Raw genomic sequence first — 26,959 nt, 5'->3', positions numbered from 1 at the left:
CTTTTTTATTTTCCATAGTGTGTCTATTTAGACAAGTATGCAAATATTACTGGAGAGCGCTTTAAGTGTAATTCTTAAATTGTCTTCTGCCTTTGATTTTAATAAATGGACTCATGCTTGCCAATTTGTGCTTCTTCTTATTAACTATTATTTAATTAATTACACTTTACAATGGGTTTCAGTTGTTAACATTAGTTAAATATAGTAGTAGTTAACATGAACTAACAATGAAAAATATTTATAAGTGTAGTTAATTTAATTTACTATAATTTGTACATTCTACATATTAATTTTTATTTATACATTATTCAAATCAAACGTTACCACATGTACCTGATAATATTATTTAATGGATCTGAGCTACAACATGAACTAAAAATGAACAGCTGTATTTTTATAAACTAGCATTAACAAAGATTAATACATACCGTAACAAATGTATTTCTCAATGTTAGTTAATGCATTAACCAACGTCAGAACCTTATTGTAAATTGTTACCAAGGAAATCTTATCTCTGTTCTGTTAACCTGTTGGTCAGATTTTAAGGCTTTTAGCAGACATTATCAAAGCCACTTTAAATGTTGATTATTATAACAAACCACTTATGAGTTTTTATTTTATCACTTTATAATTTTATTACTTAATCTGTGTAAAAATAAATGTATTTTAATTGATTATATTAATAATGTCTAATAACAATATAGTGATGAATATATTAATATCAATGAATAACTTGACATGATGTTATAAACATATAGCCATAATAATTAACATACAATTATCAATTCCTCTTCGTCTTTAAACTTCACAAAACTGCTCTTTTGCAATTATGTATGTCTAAGGCACACTCAAAGATGCATAAATGACAATACAAAATAAGACATTTTTAAAAAACTGAAAGAGTAATCATCTATTGTCTATAACAGTATTGTACGGATATTACTAATAATGCAAAACAGTAATAGTAATAATAGTAAAGAAATAAATATTTTGGACCCATATAAATACATATTGGTCCATAAAAGTATTTTTTTTTTCTCTTACCAATAGTCTTGGTGCTGATGATTCAACCTCAAGAGAGGAGCTTAGTTCTGTATTTTTTTTTTTTTTCCCTGTATTTTGTTTATATTGGGTCAATTATATTACTAAGTAAATATTTGTTGGTCTCTTATTGGATGAACTGCCACTCACTAATCAGAAAATATAGGCTATAAGTTATGTCACTCTTGTCAGATTTTTATTACTGAAAGTGTCTTTTGTTACTTCGCCACCCTTTGAAGGTTTGGTGTATGTAGTACCAATACAATGTGTATGTACAACACAATAAAAATCAGTCTTTTAGTCGATCAGTCTCTTCTCTTTTTTTGCTTCTGGCTATAGTGTATCAGCACATAACTGGCAGATGAAATTCAGCCTTTCGCTCTCTGGCCTCCCAACCCAACGGTGACCCCCAGTGGACTCCATAGCTCCTGACAGCCCACACTCATTATAATCATGCCCATGGCCAGACGCCCAGTTCTGGTAGCAGCCTGTTTCTCTGTTCTTTATCCAGAACCAGAAGTTGAATGTGCAGGTGTAACGGAGACCCAGCCATACATGAGAAGTGGAGGCCTGGCTGGCTCTTCTTGCTGCCCTCTTCTGAAGCTCCTCACTGTGAATGGAGACCAGGTCCACATGGTGCTTTCTGCAGTAACTCACAGCTTCAGTCCATGTCAGGTTCTCACGGACCAGAATCAGGTTATCTTTGGAATGGTTTGACAAAAATATGGATCATATAAATGTATGTGGAAATAATATGGAACAAATAATAATAGTTTTGATAACATATCGGTCTGTGTAGCTTTCATGTAGATAATTTGTTTTCTTGTTTTTGTCTTCAAAAAATGAAGAAACTGTTCATTTATCACATATTCAACCCTTCTGAACATAAAAAAACTAAACTCATGCAGTTAGGGTTAAAATTTTGCTGATTTGTCAACAAGATAATAGGGGTGTAACAGTACATGTATTCATCCTGAACTGTACGGTACAGACATCACGGTTCGGTTCATGCTGTTAGACAGTCACAGGCGATCCACACTCCAGTCCAGAAGGGGGTGTGCGCGGTAATGCAACGCTGTTTGCTAACTGTCACAACAGGAAAAATCGAAGAAGAAGAAGAACAGATGATCTAGGGCTGCATCCCAAAGAATATACACTAACAAGAAGCGACACTTCCATTGTTCCATTGCAACACCGGTGCCCAGCAGCGGCCCTGCGATTCCGCTATTTTGGGGTGAAAGTGAGTCGGCAGACTACTAGTTTCTATGGCAATATCAGCTGCTTTATTAAAAAAAACGTAAATCAGTGTATCGAATCTGCTGTTCGGAGCGCCAAAGTCACGTGATTTCAGCCGTTGGCAGTTTGACACACGATCTGAATCATGATTCGACACACTGATTCATTTGTGCTCCGATGCTTCATGAAGCAGTGTTTTGAAATTTTTTGGCGCTTCAAAAATATTCTCATCGCTTTATAATATTAATATTGAACCACTGTACTCACATGAACCGATTTACATATGTTTTAGTACCTTTATGGATCTTGAGAGAGGAAGTGTCATTGCTCCCTGTGGAGGCCTCACGGAGCCATCGGATTTCAACTAAAATATCTTAATTTGTGTTCCGAAGATTAACGAAGGTTTTATGGGTGTGGAACGGCATGAGAGTGAGTAATAAATGACATTATTTTCATTTTTGGGTGAACTAACCCTTTAAAGCTTAAATCCAACCTGAATGATGACAACACAGAATAAAAACTATCACTAGTGATCATCAAATCCTTTTAACAGTTTATTTTACAGACTCTGTGTTTAAGTCTTCCACTTTTTCACAAAACCTTTGCTCTCTAGAAACCCAGTCAGTTTGGGTTAAAATTCTTTAAAAGGCTTATAGACACTGAATTATTTCCAAAATAAGAAATTAAATTAAGGACATGCATCATAAAAATTCTGAATGTTGGACAATAAATATATGAATATAACAGCTTGATTTTGCAGTGTTGTCTAATGTCCGTTAAAGTAAAAGTGTCCAAAAGTGGGGATTATGCGATAACGGACACAGCAATGCATCATGTATTATAAGATCATTATGTTTGTAGCGTGACCCATTAAAACGTACAATATATATATTTCAATTCAGACATTATTACTATTACTCCACTAGGTCTAAAATATATTGTTCGCTGCAAACATGATGATCTTAATTTTATTAATTATTAATTTACTATTAATAAATGTGTAAAGTAGCATAAAATGGAAATACTCGATAAAATAGGCTAATACGTTACCTCAGATGAATGAATGGTTGGATTCCACAACTGGTAAAAAAAAAAAAAAAACATGTCTATATGACAGGTGCTGGTCATATAGAATATCATTAAAAGTTGATTTATTTCACTAATTCCTTTCAAAAAGTGAAACTTGTATATTATATTCATTCATTACACACAGACTGATATATTTCAAATGTTTATTTCTTTTAATTTTGATGATTATAACTGACAACTAAGGAAAATCCCAAATTCAGTATCTCAAAAAATTTGAATATTGTGAAAAGGTTCAATATTGAAGACACCTGGTGCCACACTCTAATCAGCTAATTAACTCAAAACACCTGCAAAGGCCTTCAAATGGTCTCTCAGTCTAGTTCTGTTGGCTACACAATCATGGGGAAGACTGCTGACTTGACAGTTGTCCAAAAGACGACCACTGACACCTTGCACAAGGAGGGCAAGACACAAAAGGTCATTGCAAAAGAGGCTGGCTGTTCACAGAGCTCTGTGTCCAAGCACATTAACAGAGAAGCGAAGGGAAGGAAAAGATGTGGTAGAAAAAAGTGTACAAGCAATAGGGATAGCCACACCCTGGACAGGATTGTGAAACAAAACCCATTCAAAAATGTGGGGGAGATTCACAAAGAGTGGACTGCAGCTGGAGTCAGTGCTTCAAGAACCACTACGCTCAGACGTATGCAAGACATGGGTTTCAGCTGTCGCATTCCTTGTGTCAAGCCACTCTTGAACAACAGACGGCGTCAGAAGCGTCTCGCCTGGGCTAAAGACAAAAAGGACTGGACTGCTGCTGAGTGGTCCAAAGTTATGTTCTCTGATGAAAGTAAATTTTGCATTTCCTTTTGAAATCAGGGTCCCAGAGTCTGGAGGAAGAGAGGAGAGGCACACAATCCACGTTGCTTGAGGTCCAGTGTAAAGTTTCCACAGTCAGTGATGGTTTGGGGTGCCATGTCATCTGCTGGTGTTGGTCCACTGTGTTTTTTGAGGTCCAAGGTCAACGCAGCCGTATACCAGGAAGTTTTAGAGCACTTCATGCTTCCTGCTGCTGACCAACTTTATGGAGATGCAGATTTCATTTTCCAACAGGACTTGGCACCTGCACACAGTGCCAAAGCTACCACTACCTGGTTTAAGGACCATGGTATCCCTGTTCTTAATTGGCTAGCAAACTCCCCTGACCTTAACCCCATAGAAAATCTATGGGGTATTGTGAAGAGGAAGATGCGATATGCCAGACCCAACAATGCAGAAGAGCTGAAGGCCACTATCAGAGCAACCTGGGCTCTCATAACACCTGAGCAGTGCCACAGACTGATCGACTCCATGCCACGCTGCATTGCTGCAGTAATTCAGGCAAAAGGAGCCCCAACTAAGTATTGAGTGCTGAACATGCTCATACTTTTCATGTTCATACTTTTCAGTTGGCCAAGATTTCTAAAAATCCTTTCTTTGTATTGTTCTTAAGTAATATTCTAATTTTCTGAGACACTGAATTTGGGATTTTCCTTAGTTGTCAGTTATAGTCATCAAAATTAAAAGAAATAAACGTTTGAAATATATCAGTCTGTGTGTAATGGATGAATATAATATACAAGTTTTACTTTTTGAATGGAATTAGTGAAATAAATCAACTTTTTGATGATATTCTAATTATATGACCAGCACCTGTATAAGACGATACAACATTTACTGTAGGAGCCATACAATTTACTGGTGACTTAATTTTAAAAAAAGATGTGAAGGATTCTATGGTCCAGTTAGTATTTTCACCCCATAATGGCGGCCGCGCTACTGGAGCGCCATCTAGTGGCTGTTACCCAAAAAGTATCAAAGTGTCGCCTCTTGGGTTCTAAGCTCTTTGTGCATCCGAAAACTGAAAAATGCTGCCTTCAGAGGTAGGAAGGCATCAACGCAGTTTTGATGTCATTTCTAGTGAGACATTACTGTTGTAGTACTGAAATATTCACTTAGTTCTCACTAAAGCTTGTGCTATTTTGCTGAGATCATTAAACCGTTACGCTGCCTCAGAAGTCTGTTCGAAATCAGTTTCGTGAGGTGCCTTTTTTTTTTTTTGCTAATTTCAAGTAGTTATGTAGAATTAACAAGTTGATTCAGTGACATTACCATTGACTATTTTGGTTAATTTCAATATTGATTCAACATTGGTGATTGTCAATTGTAGTTTAATGCTGATTAAATGACATTACCATTGATTATGCCTATTTTTGTTGAAATCTTTCCATTGCTTTGACATTAATTGCAGGTGCAGAAGTGATATTGAACCAACATTACCTTATAATGTTGATTCAATGCAATTAGAGTTGACGCATCAACATTGACTCAACATTGTTTCAATGATTGCTTGCTATCTGGTTATGAATATTTATATTTAGTTTTAAACACATTCTTTAATGGCGGGGACAGTGAATATACTTACTCTTGGAGCATTATAAACAATGTAGGCCGATTATTGCATAAATTCATTTAAGAAAAAGTAAGAATAAAAAATCACAATGAGCAAATCCCTCACCTTGCTCTGTAGTGAGTATTTGTGTTGGTTGACTGCTTGTATTTCCACTCTTGGTTGTGATTTTGGCTGGTATGTGCTCTGTTGTCGTTTTTGCTCCAGGAGTAGCTGTAAGTGATAACATTTTTGGTTAATAAACTGTATAATTGCTGTTTTTGCTTTAATAGACTGTGGATTTATATGTAATATGTTAAAATATAGACTATAAAATATATAAAATATATGAAAGGGTCTCTGTTATTTCATAAGATGATTTAATTCTTTTATCCCCCTCATGTCACATTATAGATTTCTGTGGATGAATTGCGAGATGTACTTGGATTCTGTCTGGCTGCTGATGTTGGCAATGGACCCAGTTTAGTGGTTGTTTTTAGATCTATAAAGGAGGCAGATAGAGACATTACATACAGAGATGCAGTAAACTGAATTAGTCTTATTTCTAGTCTTATTTTACAATCCATTGCTGAAATAAACAAACAAACAAAAAATCACAATTATTTTGTGGTGGGGACAGTGAAAATGTACTTATAAACAATGTAGGCCAACTATTGCATAAATTCATTTAAGAAAAAGTAGGAATAACAAATCACAATGAACAAATCTCTCACCTTGTTCTGTAATGAGTATTTGTGTTGGTTGACTGCTTGTATTTTCCTCCTCGGTTGTGATTTTGGCTGGTGTGTGCTGTGTTTCTGTTGCTGGTCCAGGAATAGTAAGTGAGAACATTTTGGGTTAATAAAATTGCATAATTAATGATTTTGCTATAATAACTATAGTAATAATCTGTAAAAATGTATTATCTGTTATTTTTTTATTAATTTAGCAATTTTTTTATCCCATCTCATGTCACATTCTAGATTTCTGTGGATGAATGTACATTTGCGAGATGTACTTGGATTCTGTCTTGCTGCTGATGTTGGCATTGGACCCGGTTTAATGGTTGTATTTAGATCTGTAAAAGAAGCAGATAGAGACATAGACATTACATTACAGCAAATTGAATTAGTCTCATTTCTAGTCTTATTATACAATGCATTGCCTTATAAACAACGTAGGCGAACTATTGCATACAATTAATTTAAGAAAAAGTAAGAATAAAAAATCAGTGAGCAAATCCTTCACCTTGCTCTGTAGTGAGTATTTGTGTTGGTTGACTGCTTGTATTTTCACTCTTGGTTGTGATTTTGGCTGGTATGTGCTCTGTTGTTGTTTTTACTCCAGGGGTAGCTGTAAGTGATAACATTTTTGGTTAATAAACTGTATGATTAATGCTTTTGCTTTAATAGACTGTGGATTTGTATGTAATATATTCAAATGTAGAATTTTCTGTAATCTAAAAGGGTATCGGTTATTTCATTAGATGATTTCAATCTTATTCCTTCTCATGTCACATTCTAGATTTCCAAGTACATTTGATAGATGTACTTGGATTCTGTATGGCTGTTGGTGGTGGCAATGGACCTGGTTTAGTGGTTGGTTGAGGTTTCAGATCTGTAAAGGAGGCAGATTAGAGATATTACATAAAAAGATGGAGCAAATCGAATTAGTCTTATTTCTGAGTGTGTAATGTGCAGTTTTAAAAGCTGCTGAGGAGAAAGTGATGAAACGCACCACCATGACAGATAAAAGGCAGAGTGATGTTACATTTGACATAATTCCATCTCCCTGTTTTATTCACTGCAGTACAGTTCTGGTGTCTGCTGATGCTTTCTGGCTGACTGAAATTCCGGAATGAAGAGTTGCTCTGATCCGACCACAACCAGGCATCTTTAAATAGTCCGATCCATACAGTTTTCACAGCATTCTTGGTTTTATCACTTTTTGTGGTGTTTTTAGATAATATCTTCCATATAGCTTTTAAAGCATTCTTGATATCATCATTTTCTGAGATGTTTCTGACATTGGTTAGATCAGTGTGGTTATTGTTTCTGCAATATTCTTGGGCCTCCCTCCATGTTTTCTTTTCAACTGGGATTTGATTGCCTTTTGCTACAGACAAATAACAAGCTAAAGTTTATAAAGGTCACAAAACATTACAAAACTAATGTGTAAAATATGTGACTCTTACTACTTGCAATATAAAATCTTACCATTAAAGCATACAAATGGCCTTTGTGAGTCACAGCTATCATTAAACCATTTCCCATTTTTGTTCATTGCAGCACAGCCCTCATTATTATTTTTAACTGGTTGTTTATCTTTCCAGTTTTGGTACGACTTTATATTGTAACTATCTGGCAGTGTCCAGTGCCATCTGAACACTTCACTTCTATAAAGTCCAATGTACACATCATATGAAACATCACTTATGGCTCCGAACAAGCTGTTCATCTCGTCTGCATTATTCACAGTCGCCAGGTCAATGTACTTCTCACGGCAGAATCTCTGAGCCTCAGTCCAGTTCTTTCTGATATTTATGAAGTGATACTGGTGAGATATTTGGCTTGAAGTGAAGGACAAAAGCCCTGTAGAGAACACTGATAAACATGGATAAATTAATGCCTTGAAAAGTAGAGTAATAGAGAAAAAAGTAATATGCGCACATCCCAGCTCAACTTAGAGCACGTGCTCGATCATCAGAGTCACTATTAGATAAACAAACAAAAAACGGCACACTGCCACTGCTGCTCTCAAAATTTATTAAAAAGACAATGTTTCGACCAAAGAGGTCTTCGTCAGGTCAGGCAAACAGTAAATAGTCAAAAAATGGCAATTTCTTATCATTTTCTCAACATGGTCAGTAACACCTGATACAATTCATTTCATCAACATGATCAGTCACACCTGATACAAGTCATCATACTCATACCCAATAATCCAAACAACACTGGTAATAAATGGAATCAAATATATACACAAAAAAAAAAAAAAAAAAATAATAAATTCACATAAAAGGTTTCAAATCAAAATCCAAATTTAAACCTTTAGGAGAAAGAGTATTTAATGTGTAAATATAAAAAGCTTCCTCTGTAATAGATTTTATTAATATCACCACCTCTTCTAGGTACTTGTATTTGTTCAAAGCCTAAATAACGAAGAGTCGATAAATTATGTTTGAACCCATCAAAATGCACAGCAATGGGATTTTTTTGGTCCGTCAATCGAATATTACTTCTGTGTTCGGCTATACGCATTTTTAAACAACGTTTTGTTTTACATATATAGGCCAAACCACAGGGGCATTTGATCATATAAATTACATTTTTGGAATTACACAAAATTATTCCCTTAATCTTAAACTGATTCCCTGAGTGCAGATGTGTGACATTTTGTTGTGAAATTACATTGTGCACATTGTCCACATCTACAATTGCCATCAGGGACTTAAAAGGGATTAGTGGATCGTTCCGATCCTTGGTCAGCTCTCACCACCATTTGCCGTATATTGGGGGCTCGTTTATGGACAATTCGTGGGGGATCTTTATAACACAGACTCAGTGAAGGGTCAGAGCTTAGAATATGCCAGTGTTTACGTGCTATGTTTGCAAACTCATTACTTAGAGCGGAATATTGGATAATACAGGACAATCTAAGGCACTCTTGCTGATCAGTATTTTCGAAACGTGCCACAGCCTCTTTAATCCAAGAATTTTCATAACCTCTCTCGTAAAACCTCTGACATAGATCTTTACATTGTATCTCATACCTTTCATTATATGTACAAATCCTACGAATCCTCTTAAACTGACTAATCGGAAGACTCTTCTTTAAATTAGTAGGATGAAAACTCTGACCATGTAGAATCGTATTTTTATCTGTAGGTTTTCTATACAAATCTGATTTGTGACAAATGGCGTGAAATCATTAATAAATGTTCATTTGATCTGGTGGCACTCCTTATCCAGGAAATCATGGAACAGCTGACTGTTGTCCGTGGTGAATCGATAGTACTCGTGAGAGTCTTGGTAAGACAATTGTTGATAAGGACAAATTGAAGGAGACCATCGCGGAATGTGAGCAACAACAAAAACAACTTGAGATGGAGATTAAAGCGGTGAAGAAGAAAACGTTTCAGCGGATTTACACCTGGAGACAAAGCAAACATACTCACAGCTGGCAAAATTTGTCTAAAAGGACTGACTCAGAACTTTTGACATCAGGTAATGATATAGACTCTGAACATCGCAGCTTCGGTTCTTACTCATCGTCTTTTTTGGAAGACAGTTCAACAAGGTGGAGCTCTCTTCCAGTTCGAAATCTAAGAGCACGAGGAAAAAGAAAGTCTGCAGACGGGGTAAGAAGAGACCATCAATATGGGACTCATCACAAGTCTCTACATCATTGAATTGTCCAAATGAAGTGAATCTTTCTAGTAAGTCTCTATCATCTGATTGTATACAAGCACTTGAAAAAGGTTTATCATTTGTACCTGCAACATACTGTGATGAATTCGGTGTCTTCGTTGATTTTCAAAAGTTCTTCAGAACGTTACGACTTAAAGAATTCTTCTCTAGTAATGCTGAGGTTATGTCTGTGAGTCAGGAGCAGCATAATACAAACTTAACTCCCGATAATAGTGAAAGCTTATCAATTAATATTGAAAAATCTACATTTATTCCTCCAAAAAAATCTAAATCATTAATTGGAAACATATTGTCGATTGGATGAAAGAGATGTAGGAAAAATTCTTAATAAAAAACGGGAATATGTTTCTTTTAATAATTTACCTAAAGCCCAAAGGAATGCTCTACAAGAGTTAAAAATTGATAAATCTGTAGTTGTTAAGCCAGCTGACAAGGGAGGTTCAGTTGTTATTATGGATGCTCAGTATTGTGATCAAGAAATTTATCGACAACTTGAAAATCCGTCTTTTATACAAAATTAAAAGGTGATCCAACTTCAGTTTTTAAAGATGAAATACATGAAACGTTACAAGATTTTCTTAAAAGAGGTGATATAACGAAAAATGAATTTAATTTTCTAAAAGTTGAATACCCAATTACACCTGTAATTTACATTTTACCGAAAATTCATAAAGATCTTGTTATTCCACCAGGGAGACCTATTATTGCTGGTATGGGTTCATTAACAGAAAAAATATCGGTGTTTACTGATTCTTTTTTAAAACCCTATGTTCAAAGTCTTCCTTCTTTTGTACAGGATTCTATGGATATGATTAAAATTTACAGTCCATTACATTGCCTCACAATAAAGTATTACTTGTTACATTATGTGGAATCATTATATACTAATATTCCACATGATGGCGGCATATAAGCATTTTTTCTATGTAATCGTTTTAGTAACAAGAGGCCTAGCATTGAGTGTTTAAAGACACTGACAACATTGGTGTTGACTAAAAACTTTATCTACAAAGATGACTTCTTTACAAATTAAGGGAACTGCAATGGCTCCCAATTATGCTAATTTGTATGTTGGTCATTTTGAACATGAATGTGTATTTAATTCTATGGTCAATTCTTTCTTACCCAATATTTTTTTGTGGTGTCAATACATTGATGATATTTTTCTTATATGGTGTGGCTCGGAAAATGAATTACTTGATTTTTTACAATTTTTAAATCACAGTAGTGAACATCTTAAATTTACCATTGATTATAATGCTTCTCAGGTTAGCTTTCTTGATCTACTTATAATAAAAGATGATGATAAATTGGTGACAGATTTGTATAGAAAACCTACAGATAAAAATACGATTCTACATGGTCAGAGTTTTCATCCTACCAATTTAAAGAAGAGTCTTCCGAATAGTCAGTTTAAGAGGATTCGTAGGATTTGTATGTATAATGAAAGGTATGAGATACAATGTAAAGATCTATGTCAGAGGTTTTACGAGAGAGGTTATGAAAATACTTGGATTAAAGAGGCTGTGGCATGTTTCGAAAATACTGATCAGCAAGAGTGCCTTGTTCGAACAGTGTCTAAATCGACCAACAATAGATTGTCCTGTATTATCCAATATTCCGCTCTAAGTAATGAGTTTGCAAACATAGCACGTAAACACTGGCATATTAAGCTCTGACCCTTCACTGAGTCTGTGTTATAAAGATCCCCCACGAATTGTCCATAAACGAGCCCCCAATATACGGCAAATGGTGGTGAGAGCTGACCAAGGATCGGAAACGATCCACTAATCCCTTTTTCAATCCCTGATGGCAATTATAGATATGGACAATGTGCACAATGTAATTTCACAACAAAATGTCACACTTTTAGTGATCCGCACTCAGGGAAACAGTTTAAGATTAAGGGAATCATTTTGTGTAATTCCAAAAATGTAATTTATATGATCAAATGCCCCTGTGGTTTGGCCTATATAGGTAAAACAAAACGTTGTTTAAAAACGCGTAGAGCCGAACACAGAAGTAATATTCGATTGACGGACCAAAAAAATCCTATTGCTGTGCATTTTGATGCGTTCAAACATAATTTATCGACTCTTCGTTATTTAGGCTTTGAACAAATGCAAGTACCTAGAAGAGGTGGTGATATTAATAAAATCTATTACAGAGGGAAGCTTTTTATATTTACACATTAAATACTCTTTCTCCTAAAGGTTTAAATTTGGATTTTGATTTGAAACCTTTTTTGTGAATTTATTTGACTTTTGTTTTTTGCTTTTGTTTTTTGTATATATTTGATTCCATTTATTACCAGTGTTGTTTGGATTATTGGGTATGAGTATGATGACTTGTATCAGGTGTGACTGATCATGTTGATGAAATGAATTGTATCAGGTGTTACTGACCATGTTGAGAAAATGATAAGAAATTGCCATTTTTTGACTATTTACTGTTTGCCTGACCTGACGAAGACCTCTTTGGTCGAAACGTTGTCTTTTTAATAAATTTTGAGAGCAGCGGTGGCAGTGTGCCATTTTTTGTTTGTTCATTGAAAAGAAAAGTAAGCATATCATTGTTCATTATTGCAGTAAATGCTAAATTACATCAGCAGTTTCAAAAGTCAAGAAAAAAAGTCGGTATTAAAAGCTTACCTAAGACAGCGAGGAGAATGGACAGCATGATGGTGCAATGTTCATGGAAAAGACACCCCAGTGTGTGTTAAAGCATATTACAATTCTAATTACACTCTTTCCCTTTAAATTAGCAGCACTAGATAAGTGAAAATGAAAACCACACACCTGTTCCTTTAACTGAACACAAAAAGGAACACAAAACAAAAGAGTTCTTTGATCCTCTTTTTTAAACTACCTCATAATACAAAATAATAAATAGCATTTGAATACTTGCTTCCTATGAAATATTTAAATACTTTTGTGCAAAGGTCTAAAACCGCAGCTTTGCCATTTTACATTATGTTCTACTACAATCTTCTTGAGTAAATAGAACATATTATTTGTATTGATACTACAAATTTATTATAACATTACAATATTATAAAATGTAATATGATTCATATTACAGTATTTATAATCTATTCGTATTACATTTTTAAAAATTGCTTTGGCGCAATTTTCACAAGCAAATGCACAATTTTCAAAACTAGTACTATCACAACAGATCATCAAAAGTGAACTTTTTCCAAACATTTCAGCATATTTTCAATTGTGTTTGTACAATACACATCACAAAGTATCATTTTCACTACCCAAAATAATTTTTATATATAAACGTTTCATTCACAGAAACTGCCTTTCACAAGGCTCTTAGTATCAAACTTTTCATTTGCATCTCTTCTCTTTCAGTTTTAATACATTTGTTTATTACTTAATCCAACTGATCTTTATGAATTAATCAATAAATCATTTGGTACATCTATAGATTTTTATAATTATATTATATAGAACTTGAAATTTCTGATACGGATATCCAATTTTTACATTTGTGTGTGTGTGTGTGTTTAATAGCAGAAATTTTTGACCTTTTTGGTCCCCATAAGGAAAATAGGTTTATAAAAGGTTTATAATTCATACTAAATGATGTTTAAGTGCTAACAGTTATTATGTTAGACATCATGTTTTTGTTGCCATGAGAATGACATGAAAAGCGCACAGAATCCATTAAAAATATATAGGATCAACTAAGCAGTTTATCTCTCACTGCTTCGTAGTCTTCCATTGCTCTTTATAGTTAAAATGTATCAGTACATAATTGGCAGTCTGCACAAGTGTGGCAGATGAAATTCAGCCTTTCGCTCTCTGGCCTCCCGACCCAACGGTGCCCCCCAGTGGACTCCATAGCTCCTGACAGCCCACACTCCTCATAACCACTAGGCCCATGGCCAGACGCCCAGTTCTGGTAGCAGCCTGTTTCTCTGTTCTTTATCCAGAACCAGAAGTTAAACGTGCAGGTGTAACGGAGACCCAGCCATACATGTGAAGTGGAGGCCTGGCTGGCTCTTCTCGCTGCCCTATTCTGAAGCACCTCACTGTGAATGGAGACCAGGTCCACATGGTGCTTTCTGCAGTAACTCACAGCTTCAGTCCACGTCAGGTTCTCACGGACCAGAATCAGGTTATCTTTGGGAGGGTTTAAAAAATATTGTATTGTATGAAGAGTTGTATGAGAAAGCAACAAGAAAAAAAGTATGATGATAGCCTATTTAAAGCTGCAGTCCACGATTTCTCCTCTTTGTCGCCATTTCTTGTTTGAAACCTGCAATTGCAGTCATATGCGGAACAGTTATCTGTACGTGCGTTGTGCTTCGGCACAGCTCGTCAGCGCGGATGAATCTAAGGCCGTGTGTCCACCAGAGCATTTTTTCCAGCCTACAATAAATCGCGCTGCCAATAGTGATGAAATCTAACGATTGCTTAGCTCGGATCAGGTCAAACTGTGCACATTATTATTACTGTTATACTTTGTTCTCAAATTGTTAATGTTAACAACATCAGCATTGCTATGACTATGTGTATATTATCGTTACCTGTAGATTTAAATTTCTGTAGCCACTCCACAGTCCAAAGTATTTGCTTTTGACTAGGGGTGAATCTCCAGTTGTCACTGATGATTGTCATTTGGACCTTTCTGGATTACAATCTGCCATCAAAATGATAAGTTTAATTATTTCAGCTGCTGTGAGAAAAGGCTATAAATGATCCGCTACCAGCAGCATCCTCACGTGCTAAAACTGAGGCTATATATATTATAGCCTGGATGGGACTCCTTCCTTTCTGTTTATGGACGTGACGTAATGACGCACAGAGGAACTGCTGCATGCTCTAATTTCCCGCAGAAATCCACCATGTCGCTCTTATTATAAAACATTATTACAAGCTTACCGCTGTGAATCGAGCTAAGATAATGAAATAGTTTTGAACACTGGCTGGTTATGTACTTGCTCAAAAATTGATTTTGTATAATTTTTAACCAAAAAAAGTTACGGACTGCAGCTTTAAATCTAATTTCATAATCTATTGTACTACTCCGCTGTACTGAAAAATGTGTCTGTTCAGGGCAGAATGAGTTTGGCTATAAATTAAAAAGGTTAGTTTATAACTTACATTTTAGATGCAGTATTGCCAGTTACTTTATGTACTTTTTCTCCACCAACAAAATAGTTCCAAACGAAGCCAAAGCAGAATTAATCGGTTCAATGTCTCAGAGCAACACAGTAGTGATTTTTCATCCTGAATGATTTTATTTTTCGAGCAAATTGGCTGAATGATTCAATGACTTTCATAAAAATGATCACCTATTGCTATCTACTGGTGTAACCATGTAACATGAAGAAATAGTAACTGAAAAATCCCCACTAATGCACAGGCAATTTAATGACAGTTTGTCTGGAACAAAACGGATGAATGACACAAAAAGAACTAACTGTCGTAGGAACAGCATCAAAAATATTCACAGTGAGCGTATCTCTCACCTTGCTCTGGACCTGTAGTGAGTATTTGTGTTGGGTGACTGCTTGTATTTTCCCCCTCAGTTGTGTTTTGGGCTGGTGTGTGCTGTGTTGTTGTCGATGGTCCAGGGGTAGCTGTAAGTGAGAACATTTTGGTTAATAAATTGCATAGTTAAGGCCTTTGCCAGAACATTTGCAATATGTTGAAATGTAGACTGTTCTGTAACAATCTGAGAAAATTATTAAACAACCGCTAAAAGGGTTGCTAACAAGTTGCTAAAAGGGAATACTTCCTTTGGCGGTGACTTTAAACATCATCATGACAAACAGGACATTTGGACAGCATTTCTCATGAAAAAGGGGATAAGTATTCATACACAGCACAGATCATAATCAGCGAGCATGTTTTTAAATAAAGTTGCTTTTTAAAAAAAGTTTGAAGAAGCTTGGTGGTGGTGACATTAATAGCCTGTTAGCTTTTTATATCAGACGACTTTATTTAGGCTTCAAAATGGATAAATGTTGTGTTAACTTGTAAAGATTATCTTGATAGACAAAACGTGTAAGTGTCATAACCCTTTGTTAAACACAGAGTTTATTTTTTGCGATTTTCCAAAAGTCTATGGAAAAAATGCATAGGCTATCGATTGAGGGAACCTGTGCGCCGCTAATTTCCGGGTTGGCCAACAAAAACACGTCATCTCTGAGGTACACTCTATCATTTTTGATGGCTTAAACATGCTTGAAAACTCATGAAACTTTGCACATGCGTCAGAAGTGGTGAAAATTTATGTCTGATATGGGTTTCAGAATTAGGTATGGCAAAATGGCTCGGTAGCGCCACCTACAAAATTTCAATTGAGCACCCTTCACGCTACATTTCACATACAAGTATAAAATTCGGTAGACACATCTAACAGCCCAATACCTACAAAAAAATCCCTGGGAGCAAAATCTGAAAACCCAACAGGAAGTGAGATATTTAGAATTTTTCTCTGCGAAATGTGTGCAGTTTTTGCCATTTCCAGACATTGTGCTTTAACAAACTCCTCCTAGAGCTTTAATCAGATGAACATCATATTTGGTCAGTCTAATCTAAAGGTCTTGGCGATGTTAAATTGCAAAGATTTTGAGTTTTCATTGAACAGTGTGTCTGTGGCAGCCTGAGAAATTGTGATTGTTGTAACTCAGGCATACAATGTCCAACCTGCCCCAAACTTCACATGTGTGATAAGTCCTGGCCTGAAGACATCTATTTGCCAATATTCAGTTAATCATAGCGCCACCGACTGGCAACAGGAAATGGCATGCTTCACAGTGCAGTTCACTCCCTGAAACACATTTAAATATGCCACGAAGTACCAAACATGCTAGAAAAACGTTAAATCATGCAACACTTGGCTAAGTGCTAAAGTATGTGATTAACTCCACAAAACAGGAAGTTGTTGTAACTCAGGCATACGATGTCTGATCTGCCCCAAACTTCACATGTTTGAGAAGAGTCCTGGCCTGAAGACATCTACATGGCAATATTCAGTTATAGTAATAACGCCACCCACTGGTAACAGGAAGTGATGTGTTTAACACTGTGATACACTACTAGCAACATACTAAAATATGCAATTGAGTGCTAAACATGCTAGAAATATTCTAAAACATGCTAGCAACACTTAGCTGAGAGCTAAAGCATGCTATTATTGTCATGAAAGAGGAAATTGTTGTAACTTAAGCATACAATGTTGAATCTGCCTCAAAATTCACATTTGATAAGTGCCCTGGCCTGAAGACATCTACATGCCAAAATTTAGTTATAGTTATAGCGCCACCAGCTGGTAGCAGGAAGTGTGACAAATACAAATGACTGATGTAGCCCTTCTATATTTATTTATCTAAATGCATATTGCCCACCGTGCTCTGTTTTCCTAAAGTTTTTCCTCTGTTTTCCACCTTGCTCCTAAAGCCACTGGGTGGCGGTGGCACGGGTGAGACGGCCTTTCATCGTGCTTGCAGCTTTAATTGTTATTATTATAGCATAGTATTGTTATCATTATTGTATATTATTAATATTATTGTATAATTTATTAGATACTCCCACTGTGTTCTTTTACACGTGAACAGCTCTTGATCCAGTGTTTTCAGTGTCTCAGAGCGGCTCGTTTCACAGGCCTACATGCCGCTCCACAAGAACTCATTTCTGCAAGCACTGTGAGTTTGGGTCGCTTGTGATGTGCATGTGGAAAAGTAACGTACGTCAACCATCTTCTCAAACTTGTAATGAGGAGCGAAGAGCAATTATAAAGATGTAATCAACAAAAGAGAAGCTTTAAGGGCCCCATCTGGTTTTTCTCTAAATTAAAAGCTTTCATGGTTTACATTACACTTGAAAAGTAAAGAAATTAAGACAGTCGTATTAGTATTTCGCAATTTTACTGTATTTTTTTTTCTTAAATGCTTTCTTATTTACAAGAAATGTTACAATTTTGTTTGTTTTAATTTTGTAAAATAATACTAATAATAATAATAAAAGTTTGGGTTAAACTTGTGCAGCCCTACAAACAAAAACAGCAAATCACAATTTTTTATCAGAAAAATCTCAATAAGATTTCATCCCCAGATCATGCATCTGTTTTTGTTTTTTTTGTGCACTATCCCTTTAATGTTGGTGCTGGCAATATACCTGATTTAGTGGTTGACTGAGATTTCAGATCTGTAAAGGAGGAAGATTAGATGCATATTACATACAGAGATTAGTTAAACAGATTTCTGAGCAGATTTAAAGGCAGCTTAGGAGAAAAGAATGAACGCACCACTGTGACAGATGAAGGGCTGAGTGGCGTTACATTTGACATCATTCCATTTCCCTGTTTGGTTCACCATCACTGAAACACAGTTCTGGTCTCTTCTAATGTTACTCCAGAAACGGAAAGAAGAGTTGCTCTGATCCGACCACGACCAAGGGTCTTTAAATAGTCCAATCCATACATCGTTTTTTGCAATTTTCTTGACATTTTGATTTTCTGAGGAGTCTCTGATATTGACTAGATCAGTGTAGAAGGTTTGGCAATATTCCTGGGCCTCCCTCCAGGTTTTTGTCACCTCAATCAGGATATACTTTGTATTGGATGTTGCTACAAACAAAAGACAAGCAAAATATTCTGACGCTGACGCTAATATCAGGTTACAATATGTCGCAATTTTGCACTTTTATAACAGATTACAAAGATTTATGAAACTGGAGCACTATCATGTCTGTTATAAAAACAGTGGTAATGTAAGTTAATGTAAAGACAATAGTGCAAAAGAAAATCTTACCATTAAAGCATACAAATGGCTTCTGTAAATCACAGCTATCACTAAACCATTTCCCATTGTTGTCCATTACTGCACAGCCATGATTATTATCTTGATCTGGTTGTTTTTCTTTCCAGTTTTGGAACAGCTCTACATTGTAACTGTCTGGCAGTGTCCAGTGCCATCTGAACACTTCACTTCTATAAAGTCCAATGTACACATCATATGAAACATCACTTATGGCTCCGAACAAGCTGTTCATCTCGTCTGCATTATTCACAGTCGCCAGGTCAATGTACTTCTCACGGCAGAATCTCTGAGCCTCAGTCCAGTTCTTTCTGATATTTATGAAGTGATACTGGTGAGATATTTGGCTTGATGTGAAGGACAAAAATCCTGAGAAAAACATACGTGCAAAATAAATAATAATAAATAATAAAAATAATATACTTAATGCCTTTACAAAGAGGAGTACCAGCACATGGACTGTAATTCATGGTATGCAAAGCACTACAAATACTTGAAAACATGCTTACATGTGGAAAATTGTTTTCTAGAAATCACATTTCAACAGAGAGCTAAAAAACTAAATTGTGTTATCCTTTTTAAGATATCATAAAATTACAAAATCATAAAATGTACATCCATGTTTACTTAAAATACTTACCAAAGACAACAAGGAGAAAGAAAACCATGATGTAATTTCAGGAGCAACACAGCTCAGTGTGTGAGTAAAACATGGCCCATACAGCCTTCTTTTCCTCCTTTTAGATGCACAGTCTGACACAAACAAATCAAAATCACAAGTTAAAATGGCATGTAATGTTATAGCACTCAACTCAAGAAATGCAGACTCTTTATTAGCCTAGTAAAAGCATAACACTTTTACATTTGACAGGATATTTCATTCTAGTATTAGAAATGTAATACTTACATCTGCTTAAAACGTAGGCTACTTACTCCTTGATCGGAGTCTGACTATTTTAAAAGCAGGCTATGTTCTAGGAATGTTGTTTAGCCTGTTATCTACTCGACACTTGAGAAATCATGTCGTCATGTACGCCCACAGTCTTCTGCAACATATTCATTAGAAAGAAGCTGCTTCTTACAGTATTGAATGCTGTTGATAATAAGTTATTTGACAATTGGAAAATTATCATGCGCACATGCATTCTGCGTAAGAATGAAGGTAAACAGGTCATGTTGCTGATCAAACTGAATGAAATATCACACTTGAGGAATGTGTGTGTGGGCCCTAATCTGTCTAACAGACATATCAAGTTTTTTCATAACATCATCTCAGATGACCTTGCAGTTTCAGTCAAGGATTTAAACTAAAATTTTGAATATTCAGTCAACGATAAGGGAAAACACAAATGAGTTCTAGTATTACTCCAATATAATTGCACATATTACACCAGAATGTCGCTTTTTATAACAAACCTTTAAAATGTCATTGAGGTTGCATTGATAATGCATTATAATGCTGATAATGTTTTATTAATAAAAAAGTATAAATATTTAATCAGTTTTGAGAAAATAATATTAATGCATCTATAACTTGCATTGTTATGTGATTCATGTAAGTGTGTGTGTGTGTGTGACCTAAAAAGTAAAAGAGATGTCTTATTTAAGACTGCAGCTGATACACATTCAACCAAAATATAGTAAAATTAGTCATTATAATATGACCAGAAAAAAAAGAGAAATTTGATCAAATATAGACAAATAGACGTTTAAGCATTTTAAAAGTGTTAAATTAAGTTCTATAAAACACTTAGTTTTAATTTCAATTCTCTTTTGCTCTGCAAATATTATATCTCCATGTGAGAAATAAAAATTGTCTTTCTATGATGCAGTCAACAGATGATTTAAATAATTACTAAAGAAAGGAAAAAAACAAAAAACCCTGAATCAGCCAAATGATTATTCCTACATAATATTGATGTAATTCAAAAGTGTTAAGACGCAATAACACATTTACCAACCAAAAGAACACGTAGTTCTTCTCAGCGTATATATTTATTTAATTATTTGTTTATTTATTTATTTGCTTGCATATATTTCTTTATGTGAACAGACTCTCGGTGTCCACTAGGAGGCTTGACTAACAAGGTATTTGTCTGGATGCAAACATTTATGGCGTAAACTGTAAAATATAGATGAAACGATGCTTTAAGGGACACGGACCGTTGCTGTTGGAGGATTTGGCGTTTCTTAGGTGAGACTGGAGTTGATATGCTCATATAAACTCTGCAAACTTCTGTAAAAATGACGGAAAAACAAACAAACAGTTGGACGAGCTAGGCTAGGCTAAGCTAACACGGGCTTGTCGTATTATTCCGTCTCGCCATTTGTGTTTTAGCATATAAGGGTTTGTGTGCTGCACGAAATGATAATTATATGTAAACGGTGTCATTTATTCGTTTTGAGCAGGCTATTAACAGTGAAAATGGTGGACCAAATGGTTTTCTTTTAATCATAAAAGTCCGTTAGCCGTTGTTGCGTTCAGCGCTGCGTGCTAAATAATAAATAATTCTAACGCTGCCAGGAGCATCAAAATAACGCCCATTTTCGTGCTAAAATGGGTATATGACAGAGTTTTTTCGATCTTAGCAGACATTAGCGCTGATAGTGTCAGTTTTGGTGGGGGTTATTATAAGGAACAGATTTAGACTGCGTCCCAAAACCTAGTGAGCCGCCTACCTAGACAGCATTTTTGGCGATATGGGCGTGTTCAGAGTTTCGAAACTACTGAGCTAACGTTACCTCCCTAGACTGCATTGTAGGGCATCATAGACTAATATTTTAACGTTCAAACTCGCCCAAGATGTCCCAATATGCTTTCTAGCTATGCAGCTTCGTAGATTATTGAGACACAACCTTACACATCGGCCTAATCTGTAAATTAGCAGGATTAATAGAGCAGTAAACGGCAGGCAAAACGCCCCATTTTCTTTTCTAAAGTACACATCTCTAAATGTTTTCCATATTTTCTGAGATATTCAAGAGGAAACACATTTGAAACAGTAGATATTGTGATTATGACACCAGCTTTGCTTTCTTTTTCCATTTTTCACTGAAATGACCGTCTTGGGACTTTAATGACATATCCAGGAATATGACAGAAATCTTCCATTGCACTCAGTGTATCGTGTCTTTAAATCCATCATTGTTAATCTTTCTTTCAGTAGATTATCAAAGATCAACGGTGTCTTCTCTGTTGGCCAGTCTAGTGCGCATCTATGAACTCCTTACCGCCCTCCACTTCCGTCAGTAGCCCTGTCAGCTCCGTAGATTCGCCACTATCAGCCGTCAGCTCGTCCATCGGCTCTCCCGGCACCCCATCTGTCGGCTATGGACCCATCAGCAACTCTCAAGTGAGTCACACATTCAAGTTCTTCTCCATATCATGAAAGTGCTGTATTTGTTGTGTTACTGACGACTTTGGTTTCCTCATCACTTCTTGTCTATTTATCTCGAGCAGATAAACTCCTCAATGTCTGTGTCTGGGTTACATGCTGTCAGCAGCTCTGATGATGTGAAACCCCCCTTTGGCTTGAAGTCCGTCAGTGGCTCTGGGCCAATGCTGTCTCAGAAACGCATGTGCTCCATTTGTGGGGACCGCTCCTCGGGTATGTACTAGAACCAAGAGCTTTCAGATTGCCTGTCTATTAGTGATGCACCAAAATAATTTTTTTTTTTTTTTTTTAAATCAAAATTTTCATTTAGCTGAAAACTCAAACCGTTTTGGTAATTACATTTGGGTAACTGAACTTGATTTGCTGTCCATGGTAATGTTCTTTGGCAACAAACTGTTTCTCGTTATTTCAGCCAAACATATTTCACATATTGATATTCTAGCATTATTTTTGGTTATTATTGTGATTTTGATTTGATATTGACTTTGGTTACGTGTTAGGTACAGCACACAGTAATATATATATCACAGCAATAGCAAACCACAACCATATAATGATCCAATAAATTACCGATGGACAAAATCAAGTCCCGCACTACTTTATTTTTCTTGTTCAAAAAGCTGTTTCACTCATCACAATAGGAAAGAAAAGACTATTGCAACTTCCATTTCATGCCACTTTAAATTCAGTTGCTATCTTAAGCTGCTTTTCCACCTTTTGGGCCGAACGGTTCTGAGAACAGTAAGGAACGGTTTCAGTTGTATTTCCATTTGAGCCTGGTATGGCATGGCCTGATTATAAACCGTTCTCGGCCCAGAATTCTCAGCACAGTTGGCTAACCTTGCTGAACCGTGCTGGTAGAATGCGTGTCGCAACTCAGGATTGGTCACTTGTTTGTTGCCTGGCTACCAGTATCTCTGTAGCTGGCTAAGTGCGCTATTTGAGCAACGTAAACACAAATTAATAATAAAATTAAAAGAAATATATGATTATCTTCCATAACTGTCGCTATTCACATCTCATATCATCTGTGAACTCTTGCTTACCAATGCAGTGACTGATGCATTTGTATTACATTCCAAAGAGCAGGAGTTATCAGGCCCACAGTGGAAAATTAAACCATACATGCTTAACCGGGTCGGATCGACACGGTTAAGCAAAGTGAACGGTTTGGCCCAATGGTGGAAAAGTGGCTTTAGTTTTGGATATAATAGTCAACACTCAAATACAAACTGAGTTTTATACAAACATTTCTACTACAGAGCTGTTGAATAATGGAGCTACGATCAACTTAGGCTTACGATGCTTTTGGGAAACACTGCCCTGATTGGTTGACGAACGTTCTAAGGTGTACAATTATTTTCCACTAAACAAACAGCTAAAGTAGTTCCTGGCTAGTCTTGACTGCTGTACAGTTCCATATCATATCAAAGAACCAAACCCACAAGGACATTAATCAAGAAATTAGATATGACAAAGAATATGATAAAAATGACAACTATTTCCATGTTTTCCCAACAAAATTACATTTAATTATCTATGGAAAGCACATTCTCTTTCTTCTGCTCTCTTTTCCCAAACGCACACACATGCAGTACAGATACACATACTCGCACACAAACAGAAACATATGCGTGCACAGAAACTTTTTGTCAGTGCTGCCCCGTAGTAACATCGTTGTTCTTGTTTTGGGAAGAGATGCGTAAGAAATTAGTTTTATAAACACAATAGCATTTTAAGGACAAAAATCTGACAAATATCTTGAAATAAAACATTTGAACAATGTCTTGAGGCATGGTGACTATAGTATAAGCACAATAATTGACTCTGGGCTGTTGAATTATCAGAAAATTATGCTTCACATTATGGCCGCAACACCACCTCAGGTGTTTATTAGTTTTAATAATTCAGCAGCCCGTCATTAATTATTCCTTAAACCGTGTGCACACTGTGCAATTTATAATAGTCCTTTACGATTGTTGCTTGTCAGACTGTATGAACATGATCCTCATGTCACACTGTGGGATCTCGGCTGTCATTTATGTCAGACTGTACGACAGCCAAGACATGTTAAAAATGGACGCCCGCATGAAAACTTGTCCGGAGATTTACATCATCAACCCATGCACGCTCGATGACTGTGAGTTGCATTACATGCGGGACTGATGATGGTGTCTAACAAAGAAAAATCTAGCATTAATTTTGATCACAGCTTGTCTTGAGAAACAAGACATCCGTCGTAGGAGAAGTCACACTGCAGGACTGTGCGCTAAATCTGACACTGCCAGAATTTCGTCAGAGGTAAAATTTGATCGCAGTGGTCATTAAACAGCTGACGGTGAACATGTCAAACTAACGATCAAAGACTTCAGATTTTAGCCTAAGATCAGAGGAATCTTTTAGGATTCTTAAACTTTGTGTCAGACAACCAAATCATGGCCAAAATTGCACAGTGTACGTCCGCCTTTACTTAAAGGGTAAATAAATTGGCATTTTCGGCCAATCTCTTGTTAATCTTGAGTACCTATAGAGTAGTATAGCATCCTTCATATCTCTCAAAAAATGTCTTTAGTTTTACCAAATTTATAAAAGAAAGATATGCTGTACTGATTCTTTCCAAAACAGCCGGGCCTCCTGGAGGTGTGCCGTGGGCGATGCTAAAGAGTGACGAGTATGCACAGCTTTTGTGTAGCAAAGCTATCAATGGTCAGCTAAACAAATGTATTTAAACACACACAATACACCATCGCATTATTCCTGGATAACTTTTGATTAATTGTACGTTTGTGTTGTTTACATTATATGCACTTACGCGCCGACTGCCAACAAAACAGACATTTGATGCAGTTTTACCTACCGCCTGTGGTTCAGACTCATGACCGGGATCTGTTACCGCTATGACCGCTCCATCTTTTAGTTTCAAACGATCTGTAAATCCACCATCGAACGGGGCCTTGTTTATAAAACCATAAACACCAATCCTGAGGGCTCAAGTAGCCACGGAACAACACAAGATATTCACCATTCATTTTAAAAGCATGCACATTTGGAGAAATATTGATGGATTCTCATATGTTTGTCAATTTTCTATACAGAAGAGTAATATTTATTCAGGATTTATTGTCATTACTATGAGTGCTGGATACTGTGTTTTCAATTCATACTTGCAGCCGGAGGGCGCTCTTCACACCTTTAGTCCACAAATGCCTGAGCACTAAAGAAGAATAGGCAATCCAGGAACTAACCGAACTAACAGAGGCCAGAGATCGCTAACTATGGCTATTCAAAACACTTTTCAAGACAATAAATACACGATTGAGACGATGAATGCATGTATTGACTCAGAATTTGCGTCTGAATAGTGCTCACTCCGTGGGCGTGGCCGCATTAGTGGATAATGAGCTGAATCACAGATTTCTGACATGGCTCTCTTTTCATACAGATTAAATAAACACAGAATGTTTGTTTTCGATTTAAAACCTGACATTTCAACGTTTTTTTAGACATAAGTCTAATTTTTTTGTCATTAGTATTCACTAAGTTACAGTTCATTTTCTGAGAACTATCAGATTGGACTTCCTTCAGAGGGAGACGAGAGATCATGCATCATGTTAGTTTTCTTTATTTTACAAAAAGCACAACATTTTGTTTTTACTCTGAGTGTACACAAATAAAAGAAGATATTCCACAGATTAAAATGGTGTATAGCTCTTAATTGTATGTGCAACATTAACGGAGTATTTTGAGTCTCTTTCACACTGGTAAGAAAAAAACCGCGGTGGTATCGCCGGCGATAGCCTCAGACCTCAGAGTGTTAACCAATAAAAAAGTGAATGCAACTTTCAGACACGACTTTATCCTTATTTTGCAGAGGTGGAAGTAACGAATTCTACTAACGAAACTACTCGCGTTACTGTAATTAAGTAGCTTTTTCGTGTTTTTGTACTTTTTTTTTGTACATTTTTAAATCTGTAATTTTACTCGTTCTTAAGTACAAATTAGTTTGACACACATCTGCCTCCTCCTGTCACGCGCACATTACAGTTACAGAGCCTGAATGTCAGCGTGAGATTGCAGGTATTGCGCATAATTTTAATCATACCCGCAGCCAGGTTTCTATGGCGTATTTTAATTACAATTATTACATTATTGTAAGGCGCAGGAACTGATGCGAGCTCTCAAATATACAAGTGAACTGCCTCTCCTCTCACTCAGATATTGAATGCGCGCTGTCAGACTGTGTAGTGTGCAATCGTGAATCGTGAATGCAATCTTCTGAAACCTTCGTTGATCTTCAGAACACAAATTAAGATAATGTTAGATTTATTTTTCTCTAGCTAACGAATGAGGTTTTGACATTGAATGTCTTTCCTGAAGTAAATGCAATATTACCTGACAAAACTGTTTTATTGATGTCTTTTTGCGGTTAAAACACTGATTAAGTGATTACATGGGACATGATACATTTCAGTGAGTTGTACTGTTTCTTTTAACATGCCTTCTGATGTTCATTTATGTTTATTTTGTGCAATAACTAGTTGTAAAGAGGAAGAGATGATCAGTTCGCGTGTGCTTGTACGCAACATTAACCCTCTGGGGTCTGAGGATTTTTGAGGCTTGG

At 36.1% G+C, this 26,959-nt stretch overlaps 3 protein-coding genes across 12 annotated transcripts in view; 1 reads left to right on the top strand and 2 right to left on the bottom strand.

Moving 5' to 3' along the window:
• Positions 1–83: 83 nt before the first annotated feature.
• On the bottom strand, positions 84–13,031 carry LOC125243032. 6 transcript variants are annotated; one of them, XM_048152274.1, is made up of 11 exons: positions 12,813–13,031; positions 7,948–8,334; positions 7,469–7,846; positions 7,268–7,348; positions 6,980–7,084; positions 6,735–6,809; positions 6,466–6,555; positions 6,174–6,233; positions 5,861–5,965; positions 3,328–3,357; positions 1,544–1,742 (listed from the first exon to the last, which is right to left on the bottom strand). In XM_048152274.1, exons 1-10 carry the CDS (start codon positions 12,838–12,840, stop codon positions 3,329–3,331), a joined length of 1,338 nt encoding a protein of 445 aa, XP_048008231.1. In that variant the 5' UTR covers positions 12,841–13,031; the 3' UTR covers positions 1,544–1,742; position 3,328. The 6 variants fall into 6 exon arrangements, with proteins under 6 accessions (XP_048008227.1, XP_048008228.1, XP_048008229.1 ...); XM_048152273.1 differs by lacking the exon at positions 3,328–3,357 and adding an exon at positions 2,004–2,127; XM_048152275.1 differs by lacking the exon at positions 1,544–1,742 and adding an exon at positions 2,030–2,127.
• Positions 13,032–13,170: 139 nt separating this feature from the next.
• Positions 13,171–20,395, bottom strand: LOC125243035 (C-type mannose receptor 2). 2 transcript variants are annotated; one of them, XM_048152281.1, is made up of 7 exons: positions 19,851–20,385; positions 19,584–19,696; positions 18,938–19,312; positions 18,433–18,753; positions 18,303–18,332; positions 15,650–15,760; positions 13,171–14,297 (listed from the first exon to the last, which is right to left on the bottom strand). In XM_048152281.1, exons 2-7 carry the CDS (start codon positions 19,609–19,611, stop codon positions 13,909–13,911), a joined length of 1,254 nt encoding a protein of 417 aa, XP_048008238.1. In that variant the 5' UTR covers positions 19,612–19,696; positions 19,851–20,385; the 3' UTR covers positions 13,171–13,908. The 2 variants fall into 2 exon arrangements, with proteins under 2 accessions (XP_048008238.1, XP_048008239.1); XM_048152282.1 differs by lacking the exon at positions 18,303–18,332 and having other exon boundaries at positions 19,851–20,395.
• Positions 20,396–20,999: 604 nt separating this feature from the next.
• Positions 21,000–26,959, top strand: part of rxrbb (retinoid x receptor, beta b) — a 36,111-nt gene continuing 30,151 nt past the window's right edge. For 2 of the 4 annotated variants that reach the window (XM_048152280.1, XM_048152277.1), the window contains exons 1-3: positions 21,000–21,137; positions 22,108–22,296; positions 22,404–22,551. In XM_048152280.1, coding sequence (XP_048008237.1) covers positions 22,162–22,296; positions 22,404–22,551 — 283 coding nt within the window. In that variant the 5' untranslated portion in view covers positions 21,000–21,137; positions 22,108–22,161. The remainder of the gene's footprint in view (positions 21,138–22,107; positions 22,297–22,403; positions 22,552–26,959) is intronic. The other 2 variants (XM_048152278.1, XM_048152279.1) reach the window with 2 other exon arrangements.

The sequence above is a fragment of the Megalobrama amblycephala genome, linkage group LG13 (genome assembly GCF_018812025.1).
Source record: "Megalobrama amblycephala isolate DHTTF-2021 linkage group LG13, ASM1881202v1, whole genome shotgun sequence".
Taxonomy (NCBI): Eukaryota; Metazoa; Chordata; class Actinopteri; order Cypriniformes; family Xenocyprididae; genus Megalobrama; species Megalobrama amblycephala.
The sequence above is the reverse complement of the archived record's forward strand: the minus strand, read 5'-3'. Positions and strand labels throughout refer to the sequence as shown.